The following is a 22,689-nucleotide window of genomic DNA, read 5'->3' as shown; positions in this document are numbered from 1 at the left end:
ATGGACACTGACAGTGCGTTTGGTCCTCCATTTCAAAATCAAAGAGTTTCTCTTTAGCATCGAATACCAAATCCCAATAGAATATATATATATTTTATATGTATATATTTTAGAACAGGAGTGATATATCAATTAAATAGAATAGTTCCTTTTGTGTTTTGTCTAGATACATAAGGAACAATTCAAATTAGCTAATTATGTATATGTAATAAACCATAAAGATATTTTTTACTAACATTCATTCCATCCATTACGATTGATTCACTGGGGTTAAAAAATACCAAGGGCTGATTTTGACCACATTGATCATCTTCAAGGAAAACTAACCGGAAACAATTCAGGCGCGAGACTCCAGGCTGCTACTGAGTTATTCTCGACACAAAAACCCAATTACTTTTTATAATGGCTCAACTAAGCGGTCATAATTCAGAATACGTTGTCCGTCTCATCCTGCATCTCAAGCAGAAGGGATCAGGTCTCTTAGATGCTCAGTCAGGAGGCTCTGATTCATAAAATAGACTGTTATTTTATGTTTACTAGGAGTCAGGAAGGCTCAATTCTTTTTTTACTTAGTCGTAAGTGAAAAATTACATAAACAATATTTCTTGAGTATTTTTGTCTTTTTTTAATACTTAGAATTTTTATAACAGGTGAGTGAGTGTGTAACTAAACAGCGATTCTTTTGACGACAAAAGAGTAAATATTTCGTTTTTTGCTGGTCCTTCTTAGCAACTATTTTAGTATTTTGAATCTGTAATAATAGCTAAATATAGTAATAGCTTGTATCCATAATCCATAATAGTTTACGATTCATGAGAGCTCGGTGTACTAGCTACCTAGCTATGCTAGAAGTATCTTTAAATGATAAAATCTGAAATGAGGTTATTTGGAGCCGAACCGGATCTACCAACATGCTTGCAAAATCGGAAAACTGAACTGGCATTGGCCAGTTATATATATCGAAGAACCGATGGCCGTTGATGCAGACGAGTCCTCGAGTGGAGACTGCGTATCGAAAAACACAGCGTAGTGCGCCCTCCTTCTAGGTTGACCGATGACCTGAAGAAGATTCCGTGATCAGACTAGATGCGGAAGACAGAATTTTGTTGTAAATAAAAATATTTCAAATGGTTTCATCGATTTTCTTTGTTTATAAGAATCAAATCAATCTTAACATCAGCCCAAGAGACAGACATAAACAAGTAATACGTTTTAAACAAATTTTAAGCATTTTCATTGAGCACACATGTGCAATATGCTTTCAGACCATTTCTATATGGTGTTTTATAATAGTTTTAATGGAACAATTCAATTCAAGTCCTGGATGTCTGTCTCTTCGATTTTCTTCATTTTCATATGGATTTTGTACACAACCTTTAGAAACAATCATATTCAAGGCATTAGGAAATCGTATTGTATCCCTTTTTTATGTCGTTATTTGTTTTTTCTTATAGTACTAGTACTATTATCGAGATTTTGTCAGCTCCCTCATCATATGTCTCAGGGTATAAGCTTATATTTTTATTACATGTCATCCCAGGAAAGTAGATCTATTCTAAAGCTAACCCACCTTAACTCGTGAGATTCGTAAGAGCCAACCAAAGGGATTTTATTAACCTATCCTATTGTGGACACTCCTACTTAACCCGTGCTGTAGCGTGAAACCACCTACTAGCAAGGCATTCCCAGGGAAGTTTGGCCTCAGATAGGGCGCAGTTAAAAATATATTTGCCACTATAAATAATACAGCAGACGGCTGCAAGTCTAGCTCCAATATTATCAACTAGAATGTAATCTCTAAATCAAAAATATCTAAATAAAAATCAAAAAATATTTAAATATAATATATTCTATTAAAGTTTTTAACAACAATTAGATCACTGAGTTGCAAAGACAACACTTAAAGAAATTCATATTTTGAAATATTATTGCCTACTTATGCCTACTATGATATTTTCTACATAAAAACTTTATTAAAACCGCTAAATGGGGATCTTATTTTTGTACTTTTGAAATTTAGATATGGGTTTCTTTATAAGCAAAGGTATAATATAGATTAAAGATAAATTAGGTTGGGTATGAAAAATTTAAAATAATTGTGCAAAGCCTATCAGCATACGAGAAAGAATTAGAAGACAAATATTTAAGAATTAAAGTCATCATTTTTAGTAATTATTTTTTATTAAATGATTTACAATATTAAATTATTTCATATATTTTTAGTTTTAGTTTTTTTTCCTATCAACATATACTCGCAACAATATTTACTTATAATTTAATGCCATGATGACAAATGAATTATTTGTGTAATTTACATATTTCTTTATATACCTTGCTATTTATAATTGTAATCCCTTATTATTTTATCCTCTTGTGAGAAATTATAACTATAGATGAATATCAGCCATATACAGACAATATTATATAATAAGGTAAACATTTCAAAATCTCATTTTTCGATAAGTTTAAAAAAGACAGGTAAAAGGAAACAACCAATAATGATTGCAAATTTTTTCTCTTCTAAGCAGAAGTTTTCGAAGGCTCTTTAACCTCTTTGTGGTTGTATTTGTCTCCACCACATTTGTTGTTCTTTGATCGGCTGTGTCGTCTAAATTAAAACGTCTATCAGGCGAACAGAGGTCGGAAACTAAATACAATTAACATTATACAAGTAGTATTCGTTTATCGTCTCTTCCATTGCCTCAACTTACATCTTCGTCTTAAGTACTTCATCGTGGCTGGACACCAGTATAATGCTTGTACTTAAGCCGCATAGTAAATCTACAACACACATACAAATTTAGGTATAAAAGATGTCTTAAAGGGCAATTATACAACGAATCACCAATCTTTTTATAACAAGGTAAATTTTATAGATAAAATATAAAGTACATTTCGTATGTAAACGACATATACGTTTTGTATCGCCTAAATCAAAGCCAAAATAACTCTTAGATAAAGAAGACACATGTTTATAAAATTATTATAACATATTATAATTAACGTTTACAAGTTCAGCTACAATAATAAAAAATAAATTTATTTTGAATAATGCTATATTTTTCTGATCCGCCTGAGTAAGCGGCACTCGCTCAAAGCCTCCCTCCTGTTACCGACAAAATAATTCTTCGAGTATTGTGTTCCAGAATAAAGGTGAGTCTGTGAGTGTGAATGTAAATAAACGAGCTTATGCTTGTTAATATACAATACATCATGACTCTAAGTTAGCAGTGAATATGCCGTTTCTGAACCAAATATCTGATTCAGAAATCTTAAACAAATTTAGAGCAAAGGTGGCCACTGAATATCAGGGTCATCGCATCTGTCTTCTATTATAATTTTAACAAAAATGCATTAAATCCAATAAAAAATTTGGAGTTTAAAAAGAGGACTGTATTTTAACGAAAAGAAGCTTTTAACTAATGAAAATTTTGTATAATATATCCGCCTAGATTGTCCTAGAAAACCCAAGTGTTTTAATAATGTTTCAACTTTTTAACATATTTTATGCAGATACAAGACACCCGTTGCCCTGCCTTTTTGAGGTCGATCCACTAACATCAATTGCGAATACGAATTTAAAACATAAAATAAATAAATGTATAATTATATTAACTTAAATAATAATCTGTATTAATTTAATATACGCTATATATAATGTAAAGCACAATATAAGTTGTCTATCGTTTCTCGGCGTGATTAAGCCTTTAAACTCATCGCGTAAGAGAGAAACATCGCTTAAAACTGTGATCAATAAAATATTTCAACTCGAGGATAATCTTGAAAAAAATACGAAACTATAATAATATAACTAATAATTTATGTTGACTTATTTTAAATTAATATTATTTCCAAATTAAAATTAATTAATTAATATCTTTGAAGAATATTTCAAAAAGAGGATATCGTATTCATTGTACAATCAAAATAAAAAATATCTACTGTATTATTTAAGAACAAAATGTTATCAACATCCATTGTTAATAAACTAAGACAATAATCATAATTCTTAACTACTTGTTAAGAATTTTAGTATATTATTAATGATATAAAAATATATGTCGTAGGATAATCCGAAATTAATAAAAAACAAATTAAAATTCCACAACATCATTTAAGTATAAAACAAACTTAAAAAAATTACAGTATTAAAAATTTGTATCTCGATTACTTCTACTAAGAATGACCCTTAAATAGGATGTTCATTCAAATTGTAAACTTAACCTCACCTTCAAAATATATAAACGCGCCAAAATTTTAAATGGCTATATTTATATTTTCGCTGTCACAATCATTGTTGAATTCGCATGGGCTTGCCGTATTATGAATTAAAGCAAACTTACCTTGGATTCACGGCGCCTCCATGTGTTAACAGGTGGCCTTCGCAACAAGTCTAGCGGCGTCCTACAGGTCGGGGGCGTGCGGCGACGGCGGCGGTCCGGCGGCGACACGCGGACGAAACACGCGAGACGCAAGCGCGGCCGGCCTCCTGTCCCCCATCGATTTTCAATGTACGCCGCCTTAGGCGCGGTATTTACTAATGCAGAGAACTGCCAGTTCCCCTTCCTTAGATTTCTCTAATTCGCAGTAAAAGCCCCTTACTAAATATTGTTACCCGAATAACTGATCTATGTGTCTATATTCTAAACGAATTCATGTCAAAATATCTTTAAAACTGATTTAGATAAGCTTAAGAAAAACTTTATTATAAGTCTTAGGCTAATGTTTCCAATTACTAGTTATTATATTTAGTAAGTACCATATAATTACGTAAGATTTAATGTAAATATCATTAACACCTACCTAACTGCTACACAAAAAATAGGTATACACAATAAAGAGCAACTAGACAATTCGTAGTCTATCGCGAAAAAAACGTCATTGCAGTATACTGCATGCCAGTCTGCGCAGTACCGGCGTATTCATTCTAGCTAGTCCCAAATTCGATAAAGTGACCAATACGCCACTTTGTTATAACAAATACTCATAAGCCCAAAAAAAAAGATGTTGAACACAATTTACAAATATCTAGACATGGAACATAGTTATCACGAGTTTATTTCTTCTTAATAATTTTAATTTTTAAACATATATAACAATAAAGCCTTTCCGTATATTACAAATTTATTAAAATATTTTTATACTCTAAAAATTATTAGTTTTAAGCTTAGAATCTATTTTTTAGCCTTAGAACGGAGTCTAAAAATTTAAGAGAATACATGCCATCTGAATATAATATGATGACATAATATATCTTTTTACTCTAGTACTTAAGTTATTAAGATATCCAATAAAGTTTTAAGTTCATCGTTGCTATTAAAAATTTAGTAATTATAAAAGGGATGACCATTTTTCATTAATAATTATTTATATTCGTGCCATTTCTGAGCGTAAAAAATATATTTAAATACAGACACTATAAAAGATTAATATTTACAATTATTACAATTAGACGTAGGTAAAGTCTGATGCGAATTTAATTTTATATTTCTTGTAAAAAAGTAAAATTATACATAGTAATCGCTAACCATATCCGTATTTTACATAAAGATCTAATGAAATTTTACAACATCCTATTTTTCATTGAACACTGGATTAATTTAATTGAATGTAAGAAATAAACGGTTATTTCTGATATTAAAGAAAAAAATTATAAATATGTATTGTAATTTTAAAGATTTATTTTGAATTTAAAATTAATTTTTAGGTAGATTGTTAAAAAATAACTCACCATACCTAGTTATTTTAGACAATAATTAAAAGCATCACAGAATTATCGATAAAAATCTATCAAACTATCATATTAGGCTTACCTAAAATATTCTTCTAATCTTGGTGGATACAATATTCTCACAAATTCGATCAAAGCAAGCTTTTAACTTTAATACGAAAACTATATTTAAAATAATCCCAATATACAGAAATCCTATTTTCCAAAATACATATTATAATTTATACAGCACGTAAATATATTTAGGAATCGTCCATTAATCACGCGAGGCTCGAAAGGGGGGAGGGGTTCGGAAAAAAATCACGAAACATCACAAGCCCCTCCTTGTGATGTTTCGTGATTTTATGAGAATGATTTTAAGAGATGATATGAGATATGAGGTCTAATGAGATATCACGTATATTTATTTTTCCTAGAACGCACGATTTCTAAACGGAAAATTAATCAGATTATACCTGTATTTACAGATAATATTCTGAAAATTTCAATATACTTTGTGCTAAAAAATACACGTGATTTTGGGTGTAGGGGAGTTGTCTAAAACCTCACCAGATATCACCAGTGAGGGGGTTAAGAAGTTGCTAAAAACATCACGTGTTTAATGGACGACCCTTTCTAGGTATTAGATAAGATACTATTAAAGAAGTTTTTTTATAATTTATCTGTCATCATTTCACGACTGCTAAAAACGAGTGTAGAGTATGTATGTTTTTTTTAAATTCCACAATAACTTTAAATCCAGTTATGAATTATCGTTAGAATTCTTACATCATCGCGAGTACTGGCTATACATTTTTCACTTTTTTATTGGCAGGGCAGTCTTTTTTTTGTGATTTATGACGTCGTCCAAATTAGTCATTTGGTGCAACCTCACCCGTTAACAAGTTTGAAAAAAATTATGAATAATGCAAATTTTAATAAACGTAATTCATAATTACTGGCACTGACCACATAGCACAAAATAATAAAAAATAAATTGTATAAAAAACTGTCGGTTGGGATTTTCCTCCATATTATGTAAATAAAATGTCTACAACTAAAATTAACAAAGCCCCTTTTGATTCAAGTGTGAAACGTTTCGGAAAAATTACTGTGCATCCTGGTTTAGACCCAAGCGGACTTTATACAACAAGACCAAACGGCTGTGATCCGTGCCTTTATAACCCAAAACCTATTAGTAAAATTTTTCCTATTAAAAGAAATCGAATTTCCAGCAAAGATCCATGGAGATACAAAGCAGAATTAGAAGATTGGGCAAGAAATCTCGGATACCGGAATCAGAAAGTTTTACAACAAAGAAAATGGTTCGGTACTATTCTTGGCCCTGCTTGGCACGAAGTTTCATATGGAAAAAAATATGAAGCTGCTTGCAAAAATCTCAGTTTTGGGAGAACCCCACGCCATAAAATAACAAAGAATGATATTCCTGGACCCGGTACGTATTACAAAACTGTTCCTTTTAAAGCCCCTTATGGTTCACATTCTGTAAGACCTAGTTTTGAAAGAGAAGAACCTTGCAGATTTAAAGATACCTCACCGAAATGGTCATTGGCACCTGACCGTTATAGAGTGATCGATAAAGAATGTATCGAAATGAAGTCAAAGAAAGTTGTGTCTTTACGTGGACCATACGATCTTTTTACGGGAAAACGAGACGAAAGTACAATAAAAAATCATTTTGCTAATTCGTTGAGAAGCTTTGCAACTACCTGGCCCCTGGCCCTCGGAACGACCTTAATTAAGTACAAAAGATCTCACTTTGGAACGATGAATAAAACGAATCGAAGTCTTCCACACAGAGGACGCAATACTTTAGTAGATATATCAATGTGTATTCGAAAAGCTGAAGATCCTGGGCCAGCGCATTATAACATCAACAAAGTTAAACAGTTTAAACAAAATAAACGTGGTTTTAACAGTAGCTATGACAAACCGCCCGGATACAAACGCGTTGTAGTGTGGCCGGGAGTCGGAAGGTACACCATAAAAAATATAGATTGCGGCATTGTCGGCAAAGGTCATCCGCACGTATTTCTTAGCAAACAGGAACGAACTATTGGCGCAATTTTACCACAACCGATGAACTCTTTTTAATAAAAAAACTATATTCACAAGAAAACTGCGTTATAATTGTATCACCCAGTGAAATAAGCATAGTTAATACGGCCATAGGAAATTTACATTACAAAATTATTTTAACAGACAAGTGCGACTTACCGTCCATCGTGAAATATAACTTAAATACACTATTTAAAACTAAAACATACATGTCATTACTTTGTTGTGTTCAACATTTTAAACAGTTCATATGATAGAACGTTCATTACGAAAGGGACATCTAGGGTTACAATAATAAAACTGTAATTAAATGGTCGTTTGTATTGAGGAACAAATCTAAAGGCATTGAATTCAAAAACACGATAATCAATTTATTTAATTTCCTTTATAAACATTTCATTTTAAATCAATGACACGACTTACTGTATAGATATTTTAGTTTTGCTCCCCAACTTTCATTGTATCTTTATTGTAATGTTGATATTACAGTTTAAGTCTATTACATATTTTAAGGTTATTATGGTAGGTAGGACGCATTTAGATAACCTTCCACTTACCGCAACAATAAAAAATAGTCTTATCGTACCTTAAATACGCCCTCGAACTTTGTAAATTATAACTAAATTATTGCAACTAAAATTTATCTAATATAAAAACAGCAAGAAATATTTATATGAATGTTCATAACAGAAAGTGAATAAAATGTTGCTGATACTGTCCATAATTTGATAAATAACAGCTACGTATTTATTTAGCGAACGAAAAAACTAACCGATTATTAAAAATTAATAACACAAATAGTTTTTGAAGAGAACTTATCTATTTAATACTATAATTACAGCTAGAACCCCTTGTATTAAGATGTTATCGGAAATATTCCCTCGTTGAAGTAAATTTAACATACCCACGTTTTACTCACATCGATTCGTAACCGTAAATTGCCCAATTTTAATGAATAGTAAATAACAGTAAGTTAAAAAACGAGAAAGGTATTAAATTAAATTATCACTTCATACAAAATGAAATATTATTAAATCCTAGCACAAATTACACAGACGCGTCACGTTATTAAACAAAATATTTTACTGAATTAATATATCAGATTGGAATGGACTGTCTAAATAATATTTTAAAGGCAATTTAAGTGATGATTTATAATTACCCTTTTTATAAAATACGTGGATTACACACTTGGAAATATATGCATTTTGCATTAAATTGCTTCACCCATTATTTTTTAAGTATAAGGGTTTTTATGTAAATACGATAGACTTTTAACTATACTTATATAAATAAGAAATTACAAGGCGTTTACATTTAATCTGTTAGTTATCCTATTTTCAAGGTTCTTAACAAAACATAATTTACAATACAATAAGTGCCTATATAGGCCTGTTACATTATTTAAAGTATTTTTTTGTATACAATGACACTTTTTCCAGTAAAAACTATTTAATTATCTTGACAGGCATTAAAAGTGTACCATAATTCTTTAAAAGTATGTCTTGTATAAATAAAGTTAAAACATTTAGATAAAAACAATTCTCTATCGATTTTAGCGTCATAGACAATGAAGACCTGCTTCCTTTATGCACTTTTTATTTCTAACTTTATTGTGAAATCAACATCAATAACTTTGACAACCATATTTTGATCCTATATTGTTTAAAAACATTATTTACAAGAGAAAAAAAAAGATATTTCGAAAGAAATACATAATTTAAATTCTAAAACTATTTTGAAAATGACCATATGATTTGTCTTGAGAAATTTAATTTAACATTTAGATAACACTTCAGTTTAAGAATGTCTATTATAATTAACAATGTATCCTCAGTGCCCACTCCTGTTGAGAAAGATTACGTCTTGGCGTCTTGTATTATTATATATAATTTTATTAAATGACATTAAGTGCTAAGTGATTTCAGTGGCAAGAAAAAATTTAAAACCTGGATTATAGCAAACGTGGTATGTTAATTAATTTTAGTATTATTTTTGCTTACAAATGATAACGTCAATAATTTTAAGAAAAAATTATTTTCATAGTAAAATAAATGTATAAAATTTATGAGTGGTTAATATATGCTGATAATGTCAGGTGTTTTAAATCTTCCAGTATAAGTCAGTCAAGTTCAAAATGTCGTCCATAGACATATTATGTGAACAACAATTGTTAGTATTAAAATTAAAAATATCAAGCAAAAATTTAAAATTGCAAAATTTAAAAAATCGTGGTATAGTCCAGACTCAAATAAAAAACACGGAAGACGCTAAGGATACAAAAATTGCGATAAAAGAGCTGACTGTTAAAATAGTTAATAAGATGTTGACTATGTTAGAAAAATTTAAAAACACATAAGTATAAGTAACAGCTAGTACATGTCGCACCGCTGGGCAAAGGCCTCTTCTCATCTCTTAAGAAAAATATTCAAAGTTTAAAAAACATGAAGATTGTGAAATATATATAATTTGTGAATGATATTATGATATTTAAAATGTGACCACTAAATTGAAGTTTACGCAAACTAGGTATTTCACTTAAATACATTACAGATGTTGTTAATTAATATTATGTATTAAGAAAATATTCGTAAACGCTTTGAAACACTGCACTAAATCACATTGAGACTTGCATGAAATATTTTATTGGATAATTTTTCAACATAACTTTTACTACATTATATTGTGTAACACATTTACATAATTCAAAACTATTACTTTTTAAAATGTATAAATAAGACAAGAAAATTGTTATCTAAAATAGCATAGTTAGGCTTTATAATTTTTTCACTCTATAGTTTCATAGTTATTTAATTTATTAATAATAATTCCAAAGTTGCTTCCAGTAATATTTTACAATTTTTAATTATACAAATCTTTAACTATACCTTGTTCACTATCAAGTAAGTAATATACCTAATATAACTTATGCAACTGTTACACATGTTTGAATATAAAAATTTAATCATTCCACTTTATTTATGTCAGCATTTCACAAAGCAAAAAGATGGAAATACATGATTAAATTTTAATATCAAACCTTACAGCAAATAATCTTGTATTTGTAACTGTTTTTTCAACCATATTTAATGTAATTACACAAACTTGCAACTATCCAACATTTACACATTCTAATATCTGAAATTTGTATTGACAACAAGAATAATCAATATTCTTTGCTTTAAGTTTATCTTGTAAGTTAACAGGGTTCAGATAAACTTAAGTCTTCCGCTACATAATTACAAATGGATTCTAAATGGTGACCGTCTGTGTGATTCATCGCTGCGTGGTCCGACGGATTGCTTTCCTGACACGTCGACCAGAAATGTATGGGGAGCTGCCCATATTAAACTGAACCTGTGTTGACCCAGCCCCCGCGGGCGTTGCACCGAAGTTGTAGACGCCGCCAGGATGTGGCTGCTGCTGTGGTTGCTGTTGTTGCTGCTGCTAAAATGATAATGTCCATTTTCATATATATCATACAGTATTTGGATACTATAATACTTCAAAATATGTTTATTAATGTTAACATATCAATATGGTATCAGACCATGGAATTTGGTTTGGTTGGTAATATATTAGAGAATATGTTTCACTAACAAACATGATTTTTTTTTTACAATTTTTTGTAGTACTTATATTTGAATGACTAGACAAATTATTTATGTTTTTGTTTAAAAATAATAATGTTTTAAAGTAGAATATATATTGTTATATAAAGTTATTTAATAATTCCTTACCTGTCCAAATCCAAATATCCCAGTTGTCTGTTGTGCTCCAAAATTAAATGCTGGTGTAGGATTCATTGAAGATGCCTCAAATGTTGGAATAGGATTTGGTGAACCAAAATTCGTCGTAACTCCTGCATTCGGTGTTCCAAACATACCCACTGTCGGCACAGAGTTACTGGCAGGCTGTGACGCTCCAAACATATTCGGTGGGCCAGAGTTTTGAATTTGGTTCGAAAACATTGATGGCTGACTGTTTTGGTTTGATATCCCAAACAAATTTTGAGACAATTGTGATGGGCTTCCAAAGGTAGGAGCAGGATTGACATTGTTAGAATTAAATGGTGATGAGCTACCAAAATTAAAAGTGGGCTTTTGTGCATTATTATTTGTGGCATTTGAAACAAACATATTATTGGAAGTATTGTTACTCGAAGACCACATGTCGTCTTTCTTTATTGCTGCGCCAAATAAACCACCTGATTGCATTGTAGATGAAATGTTAGTTTGAGACAAGTTGTTGGCCTCAGACAATGTATTTGGTGGTATGAGTCCACTTAATGGATTTCCAGTTCCCATAGTGTTGTTACCTATTAATCCACTTGGGTTTGCTGCTGACATTCCATTATTACCTCCAGATAAGACATTTCCAGTCATATTATTCGCACCAGGTAAGCCACCAAGCGTGTTTCCAGACAAAGCATTACCAGTGCTCATAGAATTTGCATTTGTTAGTGTAAAGTTATTGGTACCGATGCTACTGTCGACAGCAGCACCGAAAGGTGCTTTGAATATAGATGGACTCTCAGGTTTATTTGTGCTTCCAAAAGTGAAGGTGAATTTCGGCTGCTCTGGTTGTGACAGAACATTTGGTACATTATTACTGCCAAAACTGAATATTAGCGGGTTAGATACTTCAGGCTGCAATGCAGTAGTTGTTATTGTAGTCTCAGTTTTATTAAACATGGATAGTGATGTGGGTGCTGGTTCACTTTTTTGAAAAAACGACAAGGATGACGTAGAAACCGGATCACTTTTTTGAAAAAACGATATTGAAGAAGAGGAAACTGGTGTTTCTTTTAAAGTTGTTGTTGAAGTTGTTACTTTCGGACTGAATAGGTTTGAAGCTACTTTTACGCCACTAGAAGAAAAGGTAAAAGTACTTTTCGGCACTACAGTTTCCTCCGAAGATTTTAATGTAGGGATGAGCGGAGGATTCAATGGTTCATTTTTCTCTAAATTATTAACAGAATTTATACTTGACACTGGTATGTCAGCAGTCTTGGTTTGAGTGTCAGATGGTGCAGATGCAGCAAATATACCTATTGGTTGAAGTGGTTGTGACACTGGCGTTTTTGATTCTTCAGTTTTAGCCACTTCCTGTTCTTCGTTTACTACAGTTTGTGATTTTGGTGTATCTACGCGAAATTTGCCTTCGAGGACAGGATTGTTAAAAACATTTTTAGCTGTAGATTCTACAGCACTCTGCGTTTGTTTCGGTATTCCAAATGTATAAGTAGACTTAGGAATTTCATCCGGTGTGTCTTTCAGATTGTCGATTTTATCCTCTGGTTTCTTTTTTGGTAATCCAAAAGTAAAAGTGGTAGACAAAATATTATTGTTGTTCTCAGATTCTGTTGCTGCTGCTGCTGCTAATGTTAATGGTGTAGATTCAACAATTTTCTTTTCCGCAAGTTTTGGATCAATACCAAATTTAAATGACATATTCGGATTAAGACCAAAATTAAAACTCTTCTTTTCGGATTCTTTTATGGTTCCTGGTTTTTCTGTCTCACAACAAACACATTTACTCACATTGGTGTCATTACGCACCAAGCAATTTACACACTCCCACTTTTCGGTTTGCGATTTAATAATATTTTTAAGCAAAGAAACATTACCAGTAGTTTCAGGTTGACAAGTACCAATTTTGGTACTAATATTTTTTGAAATAGGTTTTACTTCACTACATGCAGCACATGTTTCTACACTGCTCTTATTTTTAATCAAACATACCTCACATTTCCAATCGCTTTCAACACTTTCATGTTTAGAGTTTGCAACTGTATCTAACGAGTTGGGTTTTTTACTACCGCAACAGACACAGTTTTTTACACCTTCATCATTTTTGACCCAGCAGTCCTGACATTTCCACTGTGATAGATCTGTACATATGGGTTTTAAGTTTTCATTGTTATTAGATGTTTTTTCACAATTAACACATTTATTTGTACAATCTTTATCCAAAACTACTTGACAGACTGAGCATTTATTAATTTTTGCTGCATTTTTTGTAGGCTTTTTACCTCCGCAGCAAACACATGTAGCAGAATCGGGTTTATTAGATACCCAACAATCATCACATTTCCAATCATCAGATTTTGGTAGTAAATCTGTCTTTACTTTTATAATTGGACGATGAACTTTAGAGAGAGTATTATCAGTTTTTGTATCTAATGTTTTTTCGATACTTCTCTCTGGACTACCAAATGTAAACTTTGAAGGCATTGAAAATGTATTGACCGTTTCAGTAGACACAGTGACTGGAATGGAAAATTGGTAGCTATTATTCTTTAAAGCTTTTAATTCTTTTTCTCCTTTATCCACATTTGTTTCATTAGTTTTTTTATCACTATTTGATGTCTCTGTAGGTACAACCACAGATAAAGAATTTGGCAGATCTGTAGCAGTAACAATTGAAGAACTAGGTACTTGTTTGGGTGCAGAAATGCCTAAGGAAAACTTAGGTAAATTATCTTTATCAATTTGTAAAACAGCAGTAGGAAGATTGATAGGTTCATTGTTTTCATACACTGCTTTGTCTTCTCTGTTTATTCTAGTCAATCTGGACTTAATTTTAGTGGTTAACTTATCACTCGTCTCTTTCAGTGTATTGCTGCAAAAAATAAAATTCTATCAGTAAATAAAATTCTAACAATATCTTCATTAGTAATCTAATCTATCTTATTAAATAAATACAAAAGTTAATACAAGTAACAAACCTATTTTTCTATTCATCTTACTAGAATCTACTAAGCTATTGTGAGTATTATAATTATTATTATTACTATTCTACAGTTTACATTATAATATATATTGTGTAAATTTTGTCTCACAACACTATTTTAAGTTTACCATAAAATATCCTTATATATAATATGGAATGTGACTCTTACTTTATTTATTTTTACAAATGAACTTAATATAAAGTAGTACCCGCTACAGTAGCAGGGCCAATACCAACTTGACTGCATCAAACTATTGATTTTTATTTCTAAAATTTTGACTTTTATTTTTATTAATGAAAACCCAACCTTGGACTTGTTGGTGCTGGGTATGATATGAAATCAGTAGAGCTACTGTGTGATGCTATTAACTGACGAGCAGCACTAGTTGTATCCATTAGTCTTGACCTTTGTTTGATTCTTAATATTGTTGCAAGGCTTGGCACATGAAGTTCTTGTGTTTTATATGCTGAAATAATAAAACCTTATAATATATTCCTTAAAAATGCTATGCTCAAACTTATTGTTTTAATAATACTTACAAAGTCCTTTGCTACTGCTGGCTTTAGAACTGTCTAAAGTAGAGTTACTAGACGATTTCATGAATTGAGATATTCTTTTAGCTTCAGTTAATGGAGATGAATAATTTTCTAACAAATCTAAAACACGCCTGGCTGAGTGACTAATAGTAACATTGTCATTATTGCTATCATTTGTTACAAAAGTACTCTTTCTTTGTTTAATATTTGGTTCATTCATATAGGCATTTATTGCTCTACCATATATTGCCTGTCTAGTATAAAATGGAGCAGAAAGATAACTGGCTTTGAATTGTGGTTCACTTAGACTCATGTTTGTTGAATTACTTACTGAAATAAACATTTTTATTACAAAATAACACTAAGTTATTATTTACAAAATATATTTCATACAAAATAAAAAGTTTTTCTTACCATAATTGTCTTCATGGTTAATGTTAAAAAGGGACTTTCGTTTTTTTAAAACGGAATTGTTTTCGTTTAAGCTTGAAGATTCCAAATTATAAAAATATGGCTCTTTTTTGGTTTCGATAATAGATTCTTGAGATGGTGAATTTAGCTGGGTCGACACAAAATTGGTTTCTGGTCGAAATACATTTCTGCTTATAGGAGACTGCATTTCACTATATGTTGCAATAGAATCGGTGTTAGTACTTGTACTTTTTGTCTGGAAAAACAATATATTCAACCATAATTAAACATATAAATTAAAAATAAATATTAATTTATATTGCTATTAGTTCAAAACATTTTGTACACAAAAGATATGTAGTAGGTGATATATTATATCATATATATTATTATAGATATATTATAGTAGGTGATATATTATATCACCTACTTCTACTACATATATACATATTTTGAAATTTTGTTAAAGTTCCTCACAAAAAGGGAGAGGAAGCCTTAGGCCAGCAGTGGGACATTCACAGGCTGTTACAATTATGAGTGATTATCGAATAAATTATTTACACTTTAATTGGTGTTTAGAGTTGATTATCATTTTTTGCTGTAGAATTTTATACACATTTTGGCCTTGTGTTTATTTTTGTTAAACAAAAAATAAATCTGCCGCTTTTTAACTTAAAATTCAATTCTACAGGCTTTTATAGCAAATAATAATGTACAAATAATCACTCATTTTCTTTATCAATTATGAAAGAGTGTATACCAATAAATATGTAATAATGTTAAAGTATGTCATGATAAAAATTGCTAATATTAACACAAAAATACTTTGTAATAAAGGTAAATAAATAATGTAATTACATTACTTACTTCTGCTGGAATATATGTGTTCGAAGTTCCTGGGGAATTGTATCGCATTCTTTTAGCAGGTGGCTGAGTTGTAATTGGGCTTTCTGGAGCCTCATCTTCGGTTGAAGAATCTGTCGATTCCGTTACGGGTGCTGATCCATTAGTATTGGGAGAGTTAGGACTACTGAACCATTTTGTTATAGTAGATGGCAAAAATCCTGTCACCTTTGATGTCACATTCTTGACAAAGGACTGTAAAAGAAATCATACTCTTTAAACTTCTGTAGGTATATACAATGTATATTTTTTGAGGATTAAATTTGATATACTTGTTGGGCACTTAAATTCTGTGTAATAATAAATTATACATAGTTAAAGAATAATATAAAACCTTATTTTAATGCCACAATGTCAACAATACTTAAATAATATTTTAAATTCTCTTTACAAGCTGTCCCACATTTGGGCACCTGTTATTGTATAATTATGAGAAGAGTTAGGCTATAATCTACTACAATGACGAAGTGTAGGTTAAAGATGGTAGAAGTTTAAATTGACAGAAGTTAACCCAAACTTCACTCATCTTTGAGAACTCTCTAAAATGCAGGTTTCGTCATGACGGTTTCCTTAACCGTTAAAACCAGCAAAAACTATTTATGACATCGCTTTGAAAAGGCATACGTTTGCACCCTGGGATCAAATATGTGCATTGTAGACTAATGGCCCACACACTAGACCATCAATATTTTTTAAATTTTAAATATTTTACTTATATAATTAGAAATTACTCAATCCGTCCGTCATCACCAAATAGCTTAATGAAGATGATTGTCACAAGCCGAATCAGCAAACCGAAGAAACAAAAGTTTATTTAGAGCAGAGAAAAGAGCTAAATGAGAAAAAAGAGCAATAGAAATAATTTTGAAATAGAAAAAAGTAGTAAAAAACAAATGATAGAAATGTTATACAAAAAAAGAACAACACAATAAAAACCTTTGAAAAAATCATAAATTATGCATGAACTTTATGTAAAGCAAATAATGAACAGCAATGAAAAATAGTCAAGTAAAAACTTTGACGTAATTACATATCGAGATCTTAAATAATCTATGGCATTCATTATGAATACAAAAATTGTGTTTTGAATGTCAGCGAGGTTGTCATTGGAACTTTAAAAGTAGAATTAAATTGGATATACATAATTAAGTGGAATAGTTTTGTATTATAAATAAATACATATTAACTGCTTATAGTGCATAATATAGCACAACTATTAGCAAATTGCAGGGATAAATAAAATTACATCAATCCGAGGTTTGTTCATCTCTTTTCCTTCTTCAATTATTGGTATTATAGTGTATGTCTAAGAATTGATTTATTATTAATTGATTTGAAATAACAATTCTTCTGATTTTTGAATAAAACTTCTGATTAACATTTGAAGTTAAAGGGATGTGAGAATTACAGAAAATGTGTTTGTGCAGCAGAGAATTTGCTGATTTTTGCACATGGAGACTTGATAATAATAGAAAAACTATACAACTAACCATTTGAAGCTAAATAAAGTGGGTGTTTTTACAAACAAATACACATAACAAAAATATATTTATTTATCATTAAGAAAAGATGATGTCATACAACACATGACTGGTTAACCATTGATGCATAAAAAGCTAGTTACAGATTACACAAAGGATTACACATTACTCATTGACAATTATGTCAATTCAATCAATTTTTGTCTATAAATCGTCACATTGTTTTTGGAACAAGTTTCAGTTTGCATCTTTTACATTAACTTATAATTCATAAAAGCCACAGAAACTAGCCACTTTTTAAATTATTACTCAAGTTATAAATGTATAAAATTCAAATAGAGCCCAACAGAGGATGAAATTGGCAAATAATCAGTAGTCAATACTTAAAAGTAAACTCTTTTGTTTAATTTTGTTTATCATAATACTAAGGCATTTCTATAAGCAATTTTGTATAAAATTTTCAACACAGAATGGCATTGAATATATGAAGTTACCAGTCAAGTAGATACTACTATACATAACAATAAGACAACAATGTCTGCTATGATAATAAGACCAAGAAATGCTTATGCGATTTGATGTGTATTATACTGATCCTTATTTTGTTACTATAGATAGCAACTGCATCCATTTTGTTAGGACTGCATTTCATAATAAAATTATACATTCAAATTTATATAGACTCATGTTTTTGTAGTATTAGAATAAGAAAAAATGTTCAGTTTTGAATAATGATGCTTTGCTTCCTAGCCAAGATATTTGTTTAAAAGCATATTACAAATTCTTATGTTTTTATTTTACAATTAAAAATATTTTTATATAAATACCTACTAGATATAAAACATTTTAAAAAAATGGACATCAGTAAAAGTTTACTAGACTAGTAATATCATTATTATAAATATTATTAATATAATCAAAGTGCTTAACAGAACAATAAACATTACAAAAACAAAGCGATTATTATTTTTATACATAATATCCCAAACTATACTGCAACAAATAACAAGTTTTATATTGAAGTAATCTACAGTAAATACAGAGTAATGTTTGATTATTGATTGTTATGTGATGTCTCAAATATACATATGTTTTGGAAATAAATTAATATACAAATTTCGAAATATATGGTATATCATGAACAGAATATGTGGACAAAAGCAAAGCTCAAAATCAGACAAGCACTTTTTTCATGTGCGTCCTTTATGCTTATAATTGATCACATGATTGACATCTGCCAAATGTGAACCCAACAAAATGGATTGTAGCAGCTGATAGAATTAAGTCTACATGTTTTCCTTAACAGGAGAGTTTTCATATTTGTCTTTGCTAATATGATGCTATTTCGATGTGATATATATTACACAATAACTTGCTAATCCTTCTGACCAGAAAACAGTTATAATAGCCCAATTACATATAAATATACACGAATCCAAAAATCCTTGTCTGTGACCAAATTAAAAATATAACTAAATATTGCTAAAGAGCAAATATTGCTAAAGAGCAATATTTAGTTATATTTTTAATTTGGTTATACTTTTATAACTTGAGTAATAATAATAACAATGTATTATTTACAGTTGTGTGATTCAAAAGTATGTCCCTACTGTTGTTTATCTATAATCTATAAAATCTAAATAAATATTGATACAACAAAAAACATAACTTGTTTAAAAACTATGTCAATGGTTAGTGAAATGTATGATATTGTATTTTTTGTTAGAATGAAAATTTTTGAATAGAATAAAGTATTGATTAAGGTTAAAACTTATTGTAATGATAATAGTTATACTATTTGTTAACAAAAACAAATACCTATTAATCTAAAAATATATATTAATAATACATATGATATTGAATTGGAAAAATATTTTTGAGTCATAAGTTTAAGTCATTCGCTTAGCGTAAGTAATTGAAAGTATGTAATATTGTTTTATGACATAGCTAAGCTTTATATTTTGAAGTATTGGCATCTTTACCTTTTTTATTACAGACTAATTTTAATAATTATTAAAATTAATAATTGGCCAAAGCTTAGTTCCTCAGTTAGTAGAAACAAAAAGAACTTGTTAAATCTTCTTTTTCATTTATAATAATTATTTGGTCTATTGTAATTATTTAAAAGTTTAAACAGCTTTTAATTTCTTGATGATTCAATAACAATTTTGTCTTAAAATTATCACAATCGCAAGGCCAAAAGCCTAATATTTGCAAGCACAATTAATCATACTCATGTAATGTAATGAAATATTTGTAACATTTATTTGATAACTTTTACTTACATAAACATTGTCAACTATTTGAGACTCATCCAAATGGATAGAACTATGTTAAAACTTTAGTTTTTGATCATATAAAGATAAATTTACAATTAAGGTCAAGTTACAATTTATATTAACAAATAGCTTTCATTAAGACTTTTATAATACTTCCAATGATTGTATAAAGCTTTATTTTTAAAATTGCATAACTGAGAGTCAGGACATTTAAAAAAGTTCTTTTTCATATATATAGCATGAAAAAATTTAAGCATAGATTATCTTTTACATAGAATGCATGCGTATTTAAAAATAAAGAATATTTTGTACAAGTTAAATTGTCTATATTGAGTTTCATTTTGTATAATAAAATAAGTGCACCCGCAAGTATCCACTTGAAGCACATTGTTATATTGTTAAGTTCACTTAAAAACACTAGATAAATGTTTAAGTTGTTAAGTTCACTTAAAAACACTAGATAAGCGCTAAATATTAAGTCGCTTAGCATCGCGTCACCTTTGAATGGTAAAAATATACATCTACGCGTGAGGCCACAAAGTCGCCAAGAGCGGGAATTTAATGATAACTTACAATATTGGCATCATCAGACGACTTGGTTCTCTTCTCTTTATTCATGGTAAAACTTGCGCTCATTTTTATTCTTTTATATACACTCTTGTATAATTTGGTGCTATTAACAATTGAATTTTCGGTTAAATATATTCACAACTGGCAAAAACGTGACAAACATGGCGTCTCTATGTGTCAAAAAATTAAACGCAAGACAAAATTTTAAACCCCACCGTGACTACTATTGAACACTGAGACAACATAAATTACAAATAAAAAGTAATAATATCGAAAATAATTTCTACTTAAGTGCGTACAACTATGAAAACTTTTTAATGATCTAACGACATCACCGATTTCACGTTACCGCTAAGCTTGCGGTCACAAAATTATTGCTAGTGTAAAAAAATGTAAAACCGGTAAAATGAAAGATGACTGTATTTTAATTTAATTGTAAAGACTTATCCTCTTGTTAAAGGTGGCGCTACCCGTAAAACATATTAAATTCAGTTTTGCCATAATGATTTTTTCGTATAAGCAGTCTAGTTCGAATAAACAGTCTAGTTGGTGGGTAATTTCCAGTTAGATTTTTTCCCCTCCCCATCCCTCCTCTTACAACCCGGGTTCCTTCAAACAAGGCGTGAAGAGGCATGTTGCGGGCCGGCAAGGCGGGGACGGCTAGTATAGAACATTCTTCCCGACTGTACTGACCGTCATCAAGTTTGAACTCTACTACCACTTACCATCAGGTGGAGTAGTCATTTGCCATCCCGGCGCATATAAAAAAAAAGGATTGGTCACTGCCAACCTTAATAATTTAGGAAATAATTTGTTTCCAGTTTTGTGTTATATTTATGATCAATCATTTAAATAGTTTAAATTAAATGCAAAAAAAATTAAATACATTATAATGCACGCTAAAATTATGATGCTTATTACATAAGTCGAGTGTGGGTTAAAAATCAAGATACAACTTCTTTTATTTAAAAAAAATCTTGGAATGCAGCCGCTGAAGTTGCCCAAATACTCCAGCGCCGCAAATATTCACTTCTATCCAACAAATATGAATTTGCGGGGCTGGGTTTTGAAATATTAGGTCCATGGTCGTCTGATACTAAAAAAACACGCCGTCTAAACGGCGTGTTTTTTCTATAAATTTGTAATATGTATTTTGTTTTTTTTTTATTTTAATTTTATATATTATAAAAATGACCGTACATAGTACCTGGAATAATTATTAATGAGTAGGTCTCAAATTGCAATAGATGTAATATTATTTTTTTTTCATGCGAAGAGCTTAATAAAATAATACAATTATTTATTTTGATTTTTGGCTCAAGATTGTATCAATAATTAAACTATTACATTAATAATGAATTCACTATATTTTATTGTTTCAACTCGTTAAATTTTGTTTTAACTTAGGTTTTTGTTATGTTATTTTGGTAAATATCTTTTGTCTTTTTAACTTTTCTCAATCTTTCAAAAGATTGCCATGGAAATGCCATGTTAGGTACATGGCAACTCCATGGCAATCTTTTGAGTTGTTTCCATTCCGTTTGAGCTGTTTCCATTCCGTGATTCTATTCTAGCACAGAGTACATAACGTTCGTAGACGGAGAAACAAATAGACCAGGGGGCTGTGAAACCGCGATTGAGACAGAGATAGTTTGTTAATGTGTGCGAATAATGTTGCCATAGTAACTACATTCCCTGTTTTGGGAGATAAACAATTTTCAGGATTCATTAAAACAAAATAAGTTTATTAAATTTTACTTTTTTAAATTTATTACACTTTTTTTTAATTAAAATATTTTTTGTTTTCCAACTACATCCAAAAACTGTTGCATTGTTTGTTTTTGTTTCCGTTATCAATAGTACGTCAGCATCTTTATATATATATATATTTTTATAGAATAGGAAGGCGGACGAGCATGTGGGTCACCTGATGGTAAGTGGTCACCAAACGCCTTTAGACATTGGCATTGTAAGAAATGTTAAC

At 30.2% G+C, this 22,689-nt stretch overlaps 2 protein-coding genes across 3 annotated transcripts; one reads left to right on the top strand and one right to left on the bottom strand.

Annotated features, from left to right (window-relative positions):
* Nucleotides 1-6,618: 6,618 nt before the first annotated feature.
* Nucleotides 6,619-7,879, top strand: LOC126780792 (uncharacterized). Its single transcript, XM_050505499.1, has one exon. The coding sequence runs from the start codon at nt 6,758-6,760 to the stop codon at nt 7,823-7,825; it is 1,068 nt and encodes a 355-aa protein (XP_050361456.1). The 5' UTR covers nt 6,619-6,757; the 3' UTR covers nt 7,826-7,879.
* A 216-nt stretch (nt 7,880-8,095) lies between these two features.
* Nucleotides 8,096-21,062, bottom strand: LOC126780771 (nuclear pore complex protein Nup153-like). Of its 2 annotated transcripts, none has more exons than XM_050505457.1 (7): nt 20,709-21,062; nt 16,340-16,570; nt 15,476-15,728; nt 15,065-15,391; nt 14,832-14,991; nt 11,530-14,413; nt 8,096-11,236 (listed from the first exon to the last, which is right to left on the bottom strand). In XM_050505457.1, the coding sequence occupies exons 1-7, from the start codon at nt 20,769-20,771 to the stop codon at nt 11,066-11,068; spliced, it is 4,089 nt and encodes a 1,362-aa protein (XP_050361414.1). In that variant the 5' UTR covers nt 20,772-21,062; the 3' UTR covers nt 8,096-11,065. The 2 variants fall into 2 exon arrangements, with proteins under 2 accessions (XP_050361414.1, XP_050361415.1); XM_050505458.1 differs by having other exon boundaries at nt 8,096-11,233.
* Between the last annotated feature and the right edge of the window lie 1,627 nt (nt 21,063-22,689).

This window comes from Nymphalis io, chromosome Z (assembly GCF_905147045.1).
Source record: "Nymphalis io chromosome Z, ilAglIoxx1.1, whole genome shotgun sequence".
NCBI classification, from domain to species: Eukaryota; Metazoa; Arthropoda; class Insecta; order Lepidoptera; family Nymphalidae; genus Nymphalis; species Nymphalis io.
This window is presented reverse-complemented; position numbering and strand designations above follow the sequence as displayed.

Excerpts from the sequence above, each read along its gene's own strand:
- LOC126780792 (XM_050505499.1), top strand. The coding sequence starts at position 6,758 with ATGTCTACAACTAAAATTAACAAAGCCCCTTTTGATTCAAGTGTGAAA.
- LOC126780771 (XM_050505457.1), bottom strand. The coding sequence starts at position 20,771 with ATGAGCGCAAGTTTTACCATGAATAAAGAGAAGAGAACCAAGTCGTCT. Across the intron at positions 15,392-15,475 it reads TAACCATGAAGACAATTATG|TAAGTAATTCAACAAACATG; the intron begins GTAAGAAAAACT and ends TGTTTATTTCAG. Across the intron at positions 14,992-15,064 it reads CAGCAGTAGCAAAGGACTTT|CATATAAAACACAAGAACTT; the intron begins GTAAGTATTATT and ends TTATTATTTCAG.